Genomic DNA, 18,873 nt, shown 5'->3' with positions numbered 1-18,873 from the left:
ATATAATACATTTGACTTAAAAAAAAAATAAATCTTTATTTCCTTCTTATCAATTTACCAGGCAGACATTCCATACCTTCCTGTGCGTTCTTTTAAGCCTACACAATATGGAAGCATAAAGGTTTGTCTAATCGTGACAAAATTGATCTGATAATTCCTGCTTGATTAAATAAAGGAACTATGTGCAAAATGCTGATTCGACCAACATCGAGACCTCCCCCCCTCCCCCTCCCCTTTCAAACATGAGCTTTTATAATTTATCGCAATATCATCTAATCGTGTCCGAAGCGCTTTACAAGGGGTCTCACGCCAACAGCAACACTTATGTAGGATTAGAATTTACGCCTATAAAGGAAGGGGATATTGTACTTCATTTTTTTTTTTTTTTGTCGGCCAGGTATTCTTTTTACACCCGAGTACGTTGAGAGAATGTGACATAAGAGCCTTTTTTTCCAAGGACCCAACTTTTCGTCTCCGAGAAAGGGACTCGAACTCGAACGAGCGTGCGAAGTCGAATGTCACCCACTGGACCAGAAAGTAAAGCCGTTTTAGATGTACATAATATATTCTATGTGTCTTAGCGACAGCTATCATCTTGTCTGTTAGTTATTCTCAACATACCCTCTCCTTTCACTCTCTCTTAATAATATTATGACCAGTCTGTTAAGGCCAATAAGGTTCTATTCTGGACTGGTGGGCAGTGTTAGACCTCAAATCCACCCTTGTACCCCTTGCATCTGTTTTTTTACAGCTTCGCTCCCGCCGTACACTGACAAAATGCCCCCCCCCCCCCATTTTTTCCTCTCCCATTTTGCTAGATTTCTCTCTTTCTTCTTTTTTTTTTCTTTCTCATTATTTCTGTCTTTCTTTCGTATTGTTTCTTTCTTTCTTTCTTTTTTTTTTTACCTTAAAAATATAATGTATTTTTTCTTTCTCTATTCTTCTCTCTTACTTCGACTTTCAATGAATTATGATGACCTCAACCTGTCAAGCAATGACGTCATACAGACGCACATATACTTCTTTGAATACTCATGTTTAAGAATTTGATATAAGTTGAGAGGGACTTGACTGTACTGTCATATTATTTGAAGGTCTGATAACCCAAGTTGTAACGGATTTATAATTATTTTAACGGAACTCGATACATAGTGTCATCATCCCAACACAAAATATTGTCCAATACAACAATGTCAAGTCTGACCCATATTTGCGTTCTCTTATCAGACCTGAAAATATGTACACACGTAGGTTGAGAGTGAGCCACCTTTCTTAAGTCCTGGATTTTTTACTTTAAAAAAATAAATCTGGCCACAATGATTAAAACGTATTTTGTCACTTAGCGGCAGCACGCTTCCTTTACCCATTACATGCCCACTTGCATATTTCGCGCTTTCGACTGCCGCCATTTCTTTGTTGGTGTTCGGTCAACCGCGTCGGCGATCTCCGCTAGTCTTTTTAATTTTTTTTTAAAAATTTACCTATCATTTTTTTCTCTCTCTCTTTTGTGTGTGTGTGTGTGTGTGTGTGTGTGTGTGTGTGTGTGTGTGTGTGTGTATGTGTGTGTGTGTATGTATGTGTGTGTGTGTATGAGTGTGGGAGAAGTGTGTACATGGTTTTTAATATCTAATGTTTGAAATAGACTTTGAAATTTGCTTTTTAAATTTTTTTAAATTTTTGAATTATTTTTTTTCAGACCTACGATTGACACAGATGTAATTGGTTTATATAGACGTGTAATTTTTTTAATGTATGACATATCTAGATGTATTATATTGATTTTCGAAAGTCAAATTTGGCCAAATTCGAATTCTATTTTTCTTTCTCGTGTACTTTTGCTTTTTTTTCTTTTTATTTCGGACTGATACAGGTTCAATCGGTAAATATATTAAAAAGTCAAATTTGACCTTATTCGGTTTTATTTATTTATGTATTTATTTATTTATTTTAATTAATTATTTGTTTTACTCATGTTATGTGGTCGTGATCACAGATCGGAAGGTCCTGGGTTCGAGCCTCGCTCGGCGCATAGTTGAGTCCTTGGAAAAGGCTCTTTACTCACATTCTCTCACTGTATTCAGGTGTAAAATAAGTACCTGGACGTCAACAGCGTTTTCTCTGTCTAAAAGAAGAATATAATATCGCTTAACAGGCTTGTTCTACATGCTACGTGTTGCTGTTGGTCAAGGACCCTTTGTTTAACGCTTTGAGCGCGTTTAGTGGATATTACGCTAAATGAAGACTCTAAGTTTATTTTCCAGATCTGTCACTAACAAAACTTGAGCTTTTATATAGCGCAATATCCATTAAACGTGCTCAAATCGATTTACAAGGGGTCCCTGACGTAACATGAAGAACGAGAGATCACGCCTGTTAGGCTATATTACAATTTTTTTACGACAGACACAACACTGTTGACGGCCAGGTACTCATTTTACACCTGAGTATGGTGAGAGAATGTGAGTAAAGAGTGTTTTTACCAAGGACAAGACCATATAGCCGCACGATAAAACGATGTTAAAAAAATAAAAGAAACAAAACAACAAACAGAAAAGTAGATTTTTTATCTTGTTTCTTCTTCTTCTTCTTCTTCTTCTTCTTCTTCTTCTTCTTCTTCTTCTTCTTCTTCTTCTTCTTCTTCTTCTTCTTCTTCTTCTTCTTCTTCTTCTTTCTTCTTCTTCTTTCTTCTTTTCTTCTTCTTCTTCTTCTTCTTCTTTTCTTCTTCTTCTTCTTCTTCTCTTCTTCTTCTTCTTCTTCTTCTTCTTCTTCTCTTCTTCTTCTTCTTTCTTCTTCTTCTTCTTCTTCTTTCTTCTTTTCTTCTTCTTCTTCTTCTTCTTCTTCTTCTTCTATCTTTTCTTCTTCTTCTTCTTCTTCTTTATTTTTCTATTATTTCTATTTTTTTTTTTTTCTTACTTTTTTTTTATTATTATTATTTTATTATTATTATTATTATTTATTTATTTTATTATTTGATTATTATTTATTATTATTATTATTATTATTTTATTTAATATTATTATTAATTATTATTTTTATTATTATATTATTATTATTATGTTGTATTATTTATTATTATTATTATTCGTTATGTATTAAAAAAAATTTATTACACATTTTTTTTATTATAAAACAGTTATTATATCTATCTATCTTTTTGAGTGTTTGGGTTATTAATTTATATTTTGATGTATCGTTTGTATTAAAAAAAATTAACACGATATTTTTAAAAATACACGTATCCTTATGTCGTATATTTCCGTTGTTGATGTCAGTACGTTTGGTATCTTCTATTCTAACTTCGTGTAGGGTATTGTTAGATATGTTTCAGCTTAGCTAATATCAATAAAAAAAAACGGATATTTTAACGATATACACGCCTTTGTCGTATATTTCCGGTCTGTTGAGTCGTACGATGATCATCTCTATTCAAAATAACTTCGCGCACGGAATGAGAATATAAATTGGAGCTCAGAATGTCAATAAACAATGAAGGCTTATTATTTTTAAAAAGAAAGAAAAAGAAGAAAAGAAGTAAAGAATACAAAGCAAAGAAAAAAAAAGATCAAAACAAAATAAAACACACGTAAAAAAAAAAAACGCGCGCGTTCGAACTAACACGCGTAAGCACACACACACACACACACACACACACATACACACACACACACATATTTATATATACACACACACACTCACTCTCTCTGTTGCTCTCTCTCTCTCTATCTCTCTCTCATTGTCTCTCTATCTATCGCTTTCTTCCTCTCTCTCTCTCTCTCTCTCTCTCTCTCTCTCTCTCTCTCTCTCTCTCCCCCCCCCCCCCCCCTCCATCTCACTGTAAGTGTGCGTGTGTTTTTATGTGTCGAGCTTTATATTAAAAACAAAACAAAACAACGTCCTTTTGTCACTATTGTATATATTATATAATTTAATATATCAATTGCATTTAACTCTCTACGTATTTTTCCAATTATGATTTATTCCCACGTTGTTATAACTGAATATAATATTGTGTATTTATAAATTAATTGTATTTAACGCCCATACTTATTATTTCATTAACATAGATTAATGTCGAAATACGATTTCACGTCATAATAATGCTATTTATTTAATTACTCCTTCATTTTTTCCTTATCTGTTCCAGGTCGAACATTGCGCGGCAAAGCGTTCTACAACGTCCATGGAAGGGTCTACTGCGAGGAAGATTATCTGGTCAGTGTTTTTGCTTGTTTATGTTTGTGCAGTCTTATGGGCAGACCTGCCTAGTATTACGAAACATTTGTAGAATTACGAATTTTTGACTCCGACTGCAGCGCTGCAAATGTGTAGACTTGACCTATCTGCCAACCCTTCCGCTTTTGGCGGAATCATTCCTATTTTTCCTCTTCCTTCTTGTTCTATTCCGCCATTGTCTCTATAATTACGATTTTCAAAAATGATGATATTAGTAAGAATAAAAAAGAGCAAAGAGGGTTGGGGTTGGGGTGGGGGGGGGGGGGGGGGGGGTGAAAGAGGTGAACTTCTTATGTTTTTTTTATTTCTGAAATTCTTATTTTCAGGCGTTCTGATTCCACTTTTGGAATGTGAACGGGTGGCAGTCAAATTGACTTAATAAATCTTACTGAAAAAGAAAGTGTCATTCCAGACATCTGTCTTTAGGACTTTGTAGTCTTTTTTTTTTTTTGATCATGTTGAGGGCAAATTATCATTTGTAAAGCTATTTTTATGGTTACTTTTCTTTTTTTTTTCCATTTGAAAACGACGAATGTCTGAAATTTCAAGCAGGCAGATCTGCCATATGGTTAAGTGGCACGTGACTTTATAACCTGGTTGTCCTGGGTTCGACTGCCATGATTTCGCAGACAGCGCAAAGTTGAGTTCTTAGAAATGACTTTTGACAATGATTTCTCACCATTCTTAGTGTGAATATATACCGAGAAGACGGCAGATAACAGCGTTGTCTTAAAGCCCTAACGGGATTTATAAAGAAATACATGATGTCTTCTTGCTGACCTGTCTACACGAAATTTCAAAAACTTCTCAGTTGTCTTGGGGAGAGTAATACCAGTTTTAAAATCTACCATTGCAGGTTACCAATTTACTCTCAATATGATTGAATAATTAACGGTTCTTAGACACTTGCATTTTGGGAATTCTGGACGTGTTCCCAGATGGTCGGCAAGGATAGAGTTAAACATTGTGTCCGAGTAAGTCCGAGGTTTACGTGTCGCACAGTATTTAGTACTGGATTTCTGTATTGCGGACACATTATAGATAGTATGCGCTTGACTAAGAAGCTCACAACATTGCCATCCAGCAGTATAATGGACCAACACACAAAGCTTGCGTACCTCTATAGTTGGTTAATACCGTTTAATGAGAAATACTCATTAAAGCGAATGGCAAAAAAAAAAAAAAAAAAAAAAAAAAAAAAACAATAACAAAGACCAGAATGACGTCATTTTCGTTCTATCTATACATGTCTCGAGATTTGGTTGTTTCCATTTTTCATTGCCACCCAACCGTCACCCCACACCACAGAATAAAGGTTTCCCCTCACATGGCACACCTGTCTCTCCGAGGTAATTCGGCTGTTAGTTGTCTGGCACTGACTCTGGCATTTATTTATTGACGACAGCGGTCGGGGAGAACCTTGTGATGTTATTGGCCATGACAGATGTAGATTGCTACGTGAGTGAGCACGAACACACATACACACACACACACTCTCTCTCACACACACACACACACTCTCTCTCTCACACACACACGCGCGCCCGCACGCACATTTACTCAAACAAGAAAGAGTGAGAGAGATAGATAGATAAAGAGAGAGGGGTAGAGATAGATAGATAGATAGAGAGATAGAGAGAGAGAGAGAGAGAGAGAGAGAGAGAGAGAGAGAGAGAGAGAGAGAGAGAGTGTGTGTGTGAGAAGAGAGAGAGAGAGAGAAGAGAGAGAGAGTGTGTGAGGAGAGAGAGAGAAGAGAGAGAAGAGAGAGAGAGAGAGAGAGAGAGAGAGAGAAGAGAGAGAGAGAGAGAGAGAGAGAGAGAGAGAGAGAGAGAGAGAGAGAGAGAGAGGGGCCACTTAATAGAATATTTTCCCACGTTCCTGACATACCACAGTGAGTTTTGATTGTCGCAGAGTTCAAGGTCAATGCGAAACGTGTAAAACGACAACAACAGCAACAAACTACAACACAGATGATGATGATGATGATGATGATGATGATGATGATGATGATGATGATGATGATGATGATGATGATGATGATGATGATGATGATGATGGTGGTGGTGGTGATGATGATGTTAATAACAATTATATTACACAATGTGTAGAAAATCATCCAAGTGTGTTTTGTGTGTGCGTGTGTGTGTTTGTATGTGTTTGTATGTAGGATGTGGAGTGTGTTGTATTGGGGAGGGGGATATGGGGAAATGATAATCCGTTGATTTCTTGTGACAGATGGGTTTCCTTGGTCAGAACGACGTTGTGGTTTGGCGATACAAGAAAAACTTTTGTTATACATAATTAAAATAAATACACTTGCCCCAGAACTCGAAGCGTCTTTTTGACATGGAACAACGTTGTATATCACGTCTTAACGAAAGAGTGAAAATGGAGAGGCTTCGCATGGGAACCAAACAGACAATGGACGTTCATACTGCAACCACGATTGAGTACAGACGATACACGTTATTTTGTATTTTATTTTATTTGTTCTCCACGTTAATTTGTGTATTGTTGTACTGCGAAGGGTTTTTGTACCCGAAACGTCCATTGTCTGTATTGTTCCCCATACGAAGCCTCTCCATTTTCTCTCTTTCGTTAGTATTTTCACGATCACAGGCTTCAGGCAGCCCCTGCCTTTTTCTATATTATGTCCTGTAAAATGTTGATCCAAGAAGAACAAGTAGCCAAAAAAAAAAAAAAAAAAAAAAAAAAAAAAAAAAAAAAAAAAAAAAACAGAAAGAAAGAAGGTACATATTTAACTACATTAAAAAAAAAAATCAAAACACTATGCACACATTATATACACACAAGAAATGAAAACGAAAGAAAGAAAAAGCTCGAAATGAATACAAAATGCAAGAAATAAGGGCTCGATATAAATACGATAATGCGCCTGTATCTAACATAATTTGAGTCACCAGCGAAAAAGTCAAGCGGAAAGCGACTTAAATTTTATCAGCAATATTGATTTTGTTGTTGTTGACAAAACAAAGTTTGGTCAGAGAAAAAAGGATACTGAAAAAACCCAAAAGAACCCACCGCAACAAACTCATTCGATTTAGATGTCACAATTATCAATTCATTCCAAACCCGAGACTTCGAAGGATTGTCGAAAAGTCTCAAAACTTTGGGCACTTTTGACACGGGGTGGTTTGGGGGGGGGGGGGGGGGGGTGGTGGTGGTCGAAATTTGATAAATATTTATTGAAATGATAGTTTTCTGGCCAACGGTTTATTTAATTAAAAAGTGTTTTGTCAGAGTACAGCGGGAAACGACTACAGCGTGACCCCACGCTGACCTCAGGTGAGTGGGGGAATGTGTTCAAAGATTTTCCAATACTCGGGAGTGTGTTGATTCTATCCGCCTTTCATGTTAGTTCTGCCTGCCATACTCGGGGAGGTTAAAATAAAAAAAAAGGTATTTAAGATTTTGGCCAGAAGATTCGCCCTTCGAATATCTATCGATCGATCGATTAAAATAACCCTCATCTTGTCAAAAAATCTCAATTCTGGAACTACGCAGAAATCTCAGGTTTGCGAGTTTTTGCGATTGGTATTTATTTGGAAGGCACGTTTTCTGGCTAAAATGTTAAATACGTATCCCCCCTCCCCCCTCCTCCTCCCCCCCCCCCCAAAGTACGGCAGTTTGCGCTGTCCGTGCTTGAAAACTAATATTATTTTATACGAGGGGTCAATTGACCGAAAGTTGGACGATTTTGGACTGATCGCTTCCCCCCTCCTCCTCCTCCTCCTCCTCCTCCTCCTTCTTCTTCTTCTTCTTCTTCTTCTTCTTCTTCTTCTTCTTCTTCTTCTTCTTCTTCTTCTTCTTCTTCTTCTTCTTCTTCTTCTTCTTCTTCTTCTTCTTCTCTTCTTCTTCTTCTTCTTCTTCTTCTTCTTCTTCTTCTTCTTCTTCTTCTTCTTCTTCTTCTTCTTCTTCTTTTCTTTTCTTCTTGTTCTTGTTCTTCTTCTCTTCTTCTTCTTCTTCTTCTTCTTCTTCTTCTTCTTCTTCTTTCTTCTTCTTCTTCTTCTTCTTCTTCTTCTTCTTCTTCTTCTTCTTCTTCTTCTTCTTCTTCTTCTTCTTTCTTCTTCTTCTTCTTCTTCTTCTTCTTCTTCTTCTTCTTCTTCTTCTTCTTCTTCTTCTTCTTCTTCTTCTTCTTCTTTCTTCTTCTTCTTCTTCTTCTTCTTCTTCTTCTTCTTCTTCTTCTTCTTCTTCCTTCTTCTTCTTCTTCTTCTTCTTCTTCTTCTTCTTCTTCTTCTTCTTCTTCTTCTTCTTTTCTTCTTCTTCTTCTTCTTCTTCTTCTTTCTTCTTCTTCTTCTTCTTCTTCTTCTTCTTTCTTCTTCTTCTTCTTTTCTTCTTCTTCTTCTTCTTCTTCTTCTTCTTCTCTTCTTCTTCTTCTCTTCTTCTTCTTCTTCTTCTTCTTCTTCTTCTTCTTCTTCTTCTTCTTTTCTTCTTCTTCTTCTTCTTTTTTCTTCTTTCTTCTTCTTCTTCTTCTTCTTCTTCTTCTTCTTCTTCTTCTTCTTTTCTTCTTCTTCTTCTTCTTCTTCTTCTTCTTCTTCTTCTTCTTTCTTCTTCTTCTTCTTCTTCTTCTTCTTCTTCTTCTTCTTCTTCTTCTTCTTCTTCTTCTTCTTTCTTCTTCTTCTTCTCTCTTCCTTCTTCTTCTTTCTTCTTCTTCTTTTTCTTCTTCTTCTTCTTCTTCTTCTTCTTCTTCTTCTTCTTCTTCTTCTTCTTCTTCTTCTTCTTCTTCTTCTTTTCTTCTTCTTCTTCTTCTTCTTCTTCTTCTTCTTCTTCTTTCTTCTTCTTCTTCTTTCTTCTTCTTCTTTTCTTCTTCCTTTCTTCTTTCTTTCTTCTTCTTCTTCTTCTCTCTTCTTTCTTCTTCTTCTCTTCTTCTTCTTTTCTTCTTCTTTCTTCTTTCTTCTTCTTCTTCTTCTCTTCTTCTTCTTCTTCTTCTTCTTTTCTTTCTTCTTCTTCTTCTTCTTCTTCTTCTTCTTCTTCTTCTTCTTCTTCTTCTTCTTCTTCTTCTTCTTCTTCTTCTTCTTCTTCTTCTTCTTCTTCTTCTTCTTCTTCTTCTTGGATAAGAAATAGGAACTTTGAATCTTTTGTAATAAATTGTATTTATCCTCTATTTATGTACAATAGAAATCAACCCCGTGTTTCATATATTTATGGCTAAAAATTTGATTTCCACCACCTATTCATGCCGACATAATACCGCTTTGAGACGATGAGTCACATTTTGTCACCAATCAATGAACTGAATAAGGCAGCAAATACATTATCTCTTACCCATCGACTTTTACTCCCCACGGATATTTTATTATATCAGTTCCTATGCTGAAATCAATACTATAGATAATCAAGTCTGTTTTGCCGTGTTTTACGATAATATAGCAGCATGTCTGCTGTTCCCGTTAGCGTTTCGCATATTATTTATTTATTTATTTATTTATTGATTTATTTATTTACTTATTTTTTGTATATATTTATGTTTTTATTTATTTATTATTGATTTATTGAATATATTTATTTATTTGTTTGGTACTTTTTGCCAACCAGAATTTTATGGTTATCCAAGCCACACTATCAAATTCATTTACTTGAATCTGCTCTTAAAAGCAGAATTATTGATTTCATACTCGACATTGTTTTAAACTCCGAACACATGTTGATATTTCAGCCAAATCGCTCATTTAAAAATCGGTTTAACTCTGTTTTACTGGCGCCCCTTCTCGTGCGAATTATCATTTCTTTTATTTGGTAGGGGAAAGGGTACTTCACTGAAAAAAAAAAGAATGAGTACTTTAACTCTCTCCTTACCGTACATTTTCAGAATTTTACCCAAAATGTTACACCCACCTTGAACAAAAATAGATTTACTTGTTCAAACAGAAAAACAAAAAGCACATTATATATATATATATATATATATATATATATATATATATATATATATATTATATATATATATATATATATTATATATATATATATATATATAATATTCTTCAGTAAAATAAAGCTCTACAAGGCAGTGCCAAGGTTTTATAGCTATAACAAAATAATCTTTTAAATGATGTGTTGGTTGAATCGTAACGAATGTGAAGATTTTTCTATGGTTGGTAAGGAAAGGATTAAAAAGAAAAAAAAAATTTGGAAGTACTTGAACGCTTTGATTTGTGCACTGATATGTAAATGATTAATGTTTGTTTATTATTATTTGTGTGTATTTCCAGTATTCCGGATTTCAGCAGACTGCCGAGAAATGTGTCCTGTGTGGTCACCTGATCATGGAGATGGTGAGAGTCTACTTATCTACCCACTTATCTACTTATCTATCCACCTATCTACTTATCTATCCACCTACCTACTTATCTACCCACTTACCTACTTATCTACCCACCTATCTACTTATCTACCCACTTATCTACTTATCTACCCACCTACCTACTTATCTACCCACCTACCTACTTATCTACCCACTTATCTACTTATCTACCCACCTACCTACTTATCTACCCACCTACCTACTTATCTACCCACCTCCTACTTTCTACCCACTACCTACTTATCTACCCACCTACCTACTTATCTACCCACCTTCCTACTTGTCTACCCATCTACCTACTTATCTACCCACTTATCTACTTATCTACCACCTACCTACTTATCTACCACCTACTACTTATCTACCCATCTACCTACTTATCTACCCACTTATCTGCTTATCTACCCACCTACCTACTTATCTACCCACCTACCTACTTATCTACCCACCTACCTACTTATCTATCCACCTACCTACTTATCTACCCACCTATCTACTTATCTACCCACCTACCTACTTATCTATCCACCTATCTACTTATCTACCCACCTATCTACTTATCTATCCACCTACCTACTTACCTACCCACCTATCTACTTATCTACCCATCTACCTACTTATCTATCCACCTACCTACTTATCTACCCACCTACCTACTTATCTATCCACCTACCTACTTATCTACCCACCTACCTATCTGCTTACCGAATTACCTACCCACCCCCAGCCTACTACTTACTTACCTGCGTTCTTGCCTACTTACCTACCTTCCCACCTACCTACCGACCTACCTACCTACCTACCTACCTACCTTCTTACCTACTTACAGTATCATCCTGCCTGCCTACTTACCTTTTACCTACATACCTACCCACCTACTTACTTCCTGCTACCTGCCTACTTACACACCTACCTATCTACCTACTTACTTACCTAGCTAACCTGCCAACTGGCCTACTTACCTCTACCTGCTGCTCAGCTATCTACCTACCTTGCTACCCACCTACCTACAGTGCTAGACCAAAAAAATTATAAGAAAAAATAATCCCCACAAAGTCATCAGAGATTGAATCTTAGATCTCCTGACCACCATTGATCTGGAGGTGAAAGATTTGATTCCCAGTCCAGGAGGGCTTGGTTTAAAAAAAATTCTTTTGGGGGAGGGGGGGGGGGGGGGGGGGGGGGGGTGTAATTTCTTTCTTTTTTGTCTAGTACTGTATCATAGACACATTTTAAGATTGTTGTGCATATTGTCAGTAATCATGAATTTTTATTTGGACGGAAATAAGGTAATTTGAGCCACTCTATAATAGGCTTCAACAGTCGTGACGTCACTTCCCTCATAATGACGCATAGTAACTTAGTAACTGGTTCTAAACTATCGGAACAATGACGAACGTCCTTATGAAATACTTCTCCGATAAGCATACAATTGCTTCCAGAGGAGAAAAACATTATAAATCAGACCATGTTTTGACTTTTATACTTTCTGATCATATGACATGTGAAAAAGTTCTAGCCAGCATGAAGAATAAAAAGTACCGATTTTCTTTGTTTAGAACCAAGCTGCTCGTTGCTGGGTGGACGTGACATCAGACTATTGAATCCTATTTTTCAGAACCTATATGTATATATTCCCTCCCTTTTTTTTCTTTTCTTTCTTACCCTAGTTTTGTCCAGCACTCATTGCCAGTGTTTCATGTTAAACTGTTCAGTTTTGAAAAAAAAAAATGTCTATGATTTCACTATAAATGCTATCAAATGGTCACGTAACACAACCACCACTACCCGTCTATTTAATATTCGCAATTCTTGTAATAAGAAATGCATGTTCATTTCATTTCAGTTCGATTGAAAACTTCTTTGTTAATTAATGTAGTTAGCAAGTCTCCATATGTGTACACATTTATCTTTCTATGTTATTTCTTTTATAGGCTTTACGATAATAATTAAGTAGCAAAACACAGGCATTTTACTAGTAGACCTTAAATATAAAAGCATGCCTATGTATTGATGTGACAACTCTCTTTCTTCACAAAGAGACGAATGTTGCCATATAATAGGACCTATCTTTTATGTTGTTCCGCAAGGATTTGAGTATTAAAAAAAATAATTTTTAAATTATTTTTTTTTTTTACTTTGCCGCACATTTAAACTTGTCTGAATATTCTCCCAGATCCTCCAAGCCATGGGTAAATCTTACCATCCAGGTTGTTTCCGTTGTTGTATCTGTAACGAATGCTTGGATGGTGTTCCCTTCACCATAGACGTGGACAACAAGATTTATTGTGTCGCTGATTACCACAGGTTAGTAGTAGTAGTAGTAGTAGTAGTAGTAGTAGTAGTAGTAGTAGTAGTAGTAGTAGTAGTAGTATAGTGCGGCTATGTGGTCTTGTGGTATGACACTCGCTTTCGGATCGTAAGATTCTGGGTTCGAGCCTCACTCGGCGCATAGTTGAGTCCTTGGAAAAGGCTCTTTACTCACATTATCTCCCTGCAGTCGGGTGTAAAATGAGTACCTGTCCCTTAACAGCAATTTGTCCTGAAAATAATTATAATATCGCCTAACAGGCTTCATGCCCTGTTTTAAATGTTACGTGTTGCTGTTGGTCAGGGATCCCTTGTAAAGCGCTTTAAGCATGTTTAGTAGATATTGCACTATATAAAAGCTAAAGTTATTTAGTAGTAGTAGTAGTAGTAGTAGTAGTAGTAGTAGTAGTAGTAGTAGTAGTAGTAGTAGTAGTAGTAGCAGTAGCAGCAGCAGCAGCAGCAGCAGCTAAATAAAATCAAAATATATCACAAATCTCACTAACTCATGTAAACAAGCCAGAACGCTTAGATAAATGATTGTCCCTCATGATTCTGTCCTTGTAATTATTATTTTGTGTCACCAATCAAAGAATTGAATTAGGCAACAAATGCATTCACTCAATAGAACTATTGATATTCCTACTTGTCACTGTCATCTTGAACTTAATGCTCTGTATTTAATTTTCTTTTTGACAGAGTGTATGCTCCCAAGTGTGCGGCCTGTGGTCAGGCTATCACCCCAGTTGATGTAAGTCAGATACCAATAGTCATGTCGCATACTGTTCTATATTTGTGTATATTTTGTTCAATATGTCAGCTTGGTGTCACAGGCAAATACCAGGAAAATTGCTCAGAGCAAGAAAAGCTGTCTATCGCAAAGTACTTTTCACTAAATTTACCAGAGTCAGCTACCCAATCTCTGCTGGGTGGAATACCGGGGGGGGGGGGGGGATCTCGGCTGCACCCGGGGTCGATCTCTATCCCTCTAGTAGTGAAGGAAGAAGGAAGTGCTCAACCAACTGAGCTATCAGGACCCCTCGAGAAAAAAAAAAAATTAAAAAAAAACACCCAAAGCCCCAGCCTACCTTGATGACTGGGGATCGAACCTCTGACTGCCTGATTACAGGTCAGACTTACCATCATTACATCACCATTCCATAAACTCCTTTTCAGATTTATATTTTTTATATATATAATTTTTTATCCAACTTGTGACATCTTGTGAATATTTTCTAACTTTCTCTCTACATGTTAATATATTTTGCTTTCTATCTGCATTAGACAGGTCCTCCCCGCTTCCCCTCTTTTAACTTAATTAATTGCGCACCGTTTAAATATCTATTGTTCTATTTTAATTCGTGCTTCCTTACAAAGGAGCATACTATTTCCTGCCCATCAATGTTTTTCTTTATTCATCTTAATAACGCCACTACCACATTATCTCATTCATCTGTAGTGTTTCATTCATCCTGTTTTGTTGATAAAAAAGGGGAAACCCGAAATGCCCATTTTATCTGTTTCCGTATATTAAATTGAAGCTTACATTCAATTTCACATTGTCAATCCAGGGTACAGAGGAAACAGTGCGAGTCGTGTCCATGGACAAGGATTTCCATGTCGATTGTTATCATTGTGAGGTGGGTGGTCTTCATAGTTTTATTATCTATTTATCACTTTTCATCTTAAAGTGGTGTTATATGTTACAGTAAATGGCAAAATCAATCGAATGGTGACCTGAGATATTGCCAAGTTTAGTTAGACGGTCATAAATGATTAAATCAACCTTTTTTTGTACATCTTCTGGAAATATCAAAGCTTAATTTCATTTTAAAATGTTTTTTCAGCTAGTCAAGTTGAAAAAGAAAAGCACGAAATTTGAGAAAAGTTGCTGGATACCTTTCCCATGCATCTGACCATAACTTCATGAAAAATCACCCAATTTACTTCAAATAAAGATTAATATGCTCTGGGGGAGCATATTCTTTCAGAAAATGCAAAAGAAGAAAAAAAATGCAAACCCAAAATTTTCACCTTCTGACTGATTATGTCATGCACTGACACAATGGGATGAAAATTGAATTTGTCAACACTAATATGAAATCTTAAGTTGATATCTCTTTGTTATGGCGGAGAATAGATACAATTTCTGAAGTTGCGAAAAACCTCAAAATTTGTATTTTCTTATAAATTTAATTCTAAATCCACTCTTCTGGGATCAATTCAGTCTGACATATTACCGTTTTGAGTGGGTGGATCACATTTGTGACCTATTGTCTCAATACAATATTATGTCGAGGTGAATAATTTACTAAAAAATGGAATTTATTGTCAAAAATAGGAGACTTAGGTCCAGGTATTCATGTTTTTTTTTTTATTTTTTTTAAAAAGATAATATAATTTATTTAAACTGAAAAAAACTTAAATTTCTTATTTATAGTCATATTTGACATCAAAATCCCTATTTGGCATCTGTTAACTTGGACATGGTACCATTTCTAGGCGATTGGTCACATTTGACAAACAGATGGACATCAATGTGTTATTTGTACTCGGATATTCAGTAATGTAACCTGTGCAGATTTCATCAGTATAATCCACCGATCTTTGGGGGTCAAGCCAGACAATTATTTTTTACCCCCTCCAAGATTGGATTTTTTTACACCACTATTTTTTCGAGGATAATTATTTGTTTTTATTTTGTAAGAAATGGATTTGGGACCAATGGAATTGAAATACATCCATTCTAGAGAAAAGAAAGTAATCTATCAGAGCCATGATGCCCATGGAGCCAGAGTTTATCCGTTTCTATATCCACCCTTTAGATAGGACGCTAGTCTGTCGCAAAATGCTTTTCCCTGCATCCATTCTAAAGCATTTTGAATCGACAGTTATAACAATAAGGGTTGAAATCATATGTTTTAAAATGATGAACATTTTTGATCTCCTAATTGATGTTTTTTCACTGTTTTATTTTTTTCTGTGGCTTGTGGTAGGTCAGAAAGCATTAGTCAAATTTTAATCTGATCTTAGATATTGTGTAGTGGGGAAATAAAATGTGATATTTATGACAATAATAAGTCCATTGAGAAATGATAGAATTCATATCCTTGATTTATATGCTTGGTTATGACCTAATGGTGTCACAAGTGCTTTTAAGCTTCTCTATCAAAATAAACATGACCACCCGTACAATCTCCAAGATTTGGAATCCTCCCCCAATTTAAAATTGAGGGATAAAAGAGTCTCGCTCTTAAGAATGTCGAATGTTAGAAAAAAGTTTGTCTAATCTTTGTTAATGTATTGCACTTGTTGTTATAATCATCCCCTTCATTTTAGTCTTCGTCAATCGTGAGCCGATGAGAGAAGGAGAGAAGAGGGATTGATTGAAAGAAGGTGATTTCCTGTATGTAAGAATTTGTCACATTTTTGATATAAGCATGAAGAAGAATGGATGACCAAACCATACCAAGCCTCCATTTGCAACCCATGTCATCGTGTATATATAGTCAATAACAACTCTTGCCGTTACTACCACTGGTAATGCAGTCAAATCCAAATAATATAGTCAATTGCGTTGTTGTCTGAATTCTGTCATTACATAACTTCTAAAATAAATTACTTAAACCAGAGATTCAGTTCCGTCTTGTGGTTATTCTCTTAGAAAATCCTATCTCCCTTTGGAAAACTATTGGAATATTAAAACAAAATGATAAGTGAGTTGTAACCCATACAGTTTACATTAAGAGTGAGAGTAAGAAATTTGCTATTGATGCTATACGCATAGTTAAAATACTCACAACATCTGCCAGCTGGATATAATGTACCAACACAATGTGTAAATGTAAAGTGCTTTGAGCATAATTAGTGGATATATATAAATATAGTCTTGATTGATGCAATTTAGTGAGAATTCCTCATAAAAATAGCAGGCTAAAAACAGTAGCAAAGAAATGTCAATTTCGTTCCTTCTATAACTGAATTTGAGAGTCAGAAAAGGAGAAAGCAAAATACAAAAGAGCAAATTATCCTGCCTGGACTGCCCGGTCGACTTTTTGGGATGATAATTTCTTGTATTTTTCTCTGCTTTGTCTGACACTGTTTCATACACAGCTTTTCAGATTTTTATCTTACCTAATTTGATATTACTGAATTTTTTTTTTTTTTAGAAAGAATGCTACTGTTTGTAATTAAATATGATTTTGGGGCTATCAATGGCCTTTTTATAATGTCTTAACTTTTGTATATAGGTTTTTTTTTTTCGTTTTAATAATTGTTTCACGTTATGTCTTATTACTTTTAAACGTCTTTTTATGTAGAGATGAAAAAAAAAGAAATACTTTGACTTGTTAATCCTACTTTAAATAAAAAAAGACAGTGCTATACCCATTGTCCAATTCAAATCCAATGCATTTTATTAGGAAAAGAGAAATTAATTTTGACGGAAAATGAGTTTGTTCACAAGCTATTATTGGTAATTATAGAAGGAATGAAATTGATGTCACTCAGTTATTTGTTATTGTTTTTAGACCCCTTTTTAATGATTAGTTCTCGCTAAATGTTATCAAATCAAACAATAAATGTTTTAAGGTTACTTATAGTTTTGTGTGTTAGTGCGTTTTATCTGGCTGGGGAATATGGTGAGTATTTTACCTAAATGCATAACATCAATAGCTGCCCAATTTTTTTTCATTGTCATTTCTTTGTCACATCATTGATTGTTTTCTTTGGATCATTTAAGCAGTGTAGAATTAATAAGTCTCACAATACGATTGGTTCAAAATCGCATTTCATCCAGAAAGGATAAGATCATCGTTTACTTATGACACAGGCAGTGTTTCGATATAATTTTTAAAATATTACATTTTTAACACTCTTCTTCATTGCAAACATGCTCTCAATGCCTTACAATTTATTTTATTCATCCCATGACTTAATAGTGTAAATTTAACACAGGATAAGACATGCAGCCTGTTACACAAGGGGAATCCCCAAATTTAACGTGAATATCCGATATGATGAGAGAAAACGACTGCTAACTGTCTTCTCTGAGGGCATACAAAATGCGGTTTTCAATTGTGTTGTCAAATTTGGCCAAATTCTTATTTTTTTTTTTTTTTTTTTTTCTCTCCATATTCGGATCTTTGAAGCCAAATGTTAGAATAGACTTAATAAAAATGTGGTCATTATTGATATTATATTCGAAAATGGATAAATGGTCATCCACGTGCATTACACTTCACCTATTACAATACACCTATTACAAAGGATGGTCCTGATAAGTTGGTAGAGCACTCACTTTGGATGCTAAGGAACCGAGATTGATCCTGGGTGAAATTTAGATTCTTTTCTGACCCCCTGTCCACCCAGCTCTAATGGCTCTAAAGGACTACTACTATAGATAGTATGCGCTTGGCTAAGAAGCTCATAACATTGCCATCAGGAAGTTTAACGAACCAACACACAAAACTGTGTGTATCCATGAACGTTCATAGTCGGGTTAATACAGTTCAGTGAGCATTACTCATAAACGCGGATGGCAAAAAACAATAACAAAGACCTGAGTGACGTCATCTGCATACTATCTATTCTGCCCTAACCAACAAAAGGACAGTATCTCTCAAAAAATCGTAAAATCACTTTTTTCACTTGAAACAGTATCCGATATAAGCCTCATCTTTAACCTCTAAGACGTGCCAAATTCATCTATAGAATAAAAATCTGCATCAAATGGTAAAGAAAATCCAAAGCTGCAAAGCTGAAGAGAAAAATACGTGTAAACCCAAAATCCATGATTTTCACCCTTGAAACAAAAATAATTGAGCTTTAAATAGCGCAATATCCACTAAACATGCTCAAAGCACTTTACAAGGGGTCACTGGCCAACAGCAACATTTAACATTTAGGACGGGACATGACACCTGTTAGGCGATATTACAATTTTTTCGGACAGAGACAATGCTTTTAACGGCCAGGCACTCATTTTACACCTGAGTACAGTGAGAGAA

At 35.4% G+C, this 18,873-nt stretch overlaps 2 protein-coding genes across 3 annotated transcripts in view; both read left to right on the top strand.

The window, feature by feature from the left end:
• Positions 1 to 18,873, top strand: part of LOC144976847 (uncharacterized) — a 62,626-nt gene that overhangs the window by 29,570 nt on the left and 14,183 nt on the right. For both annotated transcript variants that reach the window (XM_078921357.1, XM_078921355.1), the window contains exons 5-9: positions 4,145 to 4,212; positions 10,467 to 10,529; positions 12,735 to 12,865; positions 13,565 to 13,616; positions 14,437 to 14,505. In XM_078921357.1, coding sequence (XP_078777483.1) covers positions 4,145 to 4,212; positions 10,467 to 10,529; positions 12,735 to 12,865; positions 13,565 to 13,616; positions 14,437 to 14,505 — 383 coding nt within the window. The remainder of the gene's footprint in view (positions 1 to 4,144; positions 4,213 to 10,466; positions 10,530 to 12,734; positions 12,866 to 13,564; positions 13,617 to 14,436; positions 14,506 to 18,873) is intronic.
• LOC144976115 (uncharacterized) lies at positions 10,535 to 11,569 on the top strand (the record flags this gene model as incomplete). Its single annotated transcript, XM_078920295.1, has 2 exons — positions 10,535 to 10,840; positions 11,286 to 11,569. Coding segments are annotated over 2 exons (516 nt in total), but the record flags the coding sequence as incomplete, so codon positions are not given.

Source organism: Berghia stephanieae, chromosome 7 (genome assembly GCF_034508935.2).
Source record: "Berghia stephanieae isolate SIO BIC M18660-M18661 chromosome 7, UCSD_Bste_1.3, whole genome shotgun sequence".
Taxonomy (NCBI): domain Eukaryota; kingdom Metazoa; phylum Mollusca; class Gastropoda; order Nudibranchia; family Aeolidiidae; genus Berghia; species Berghia stephanieae.
This window is presented reverse-complemented; position numbering and strand designations above follow the sequence as displayed.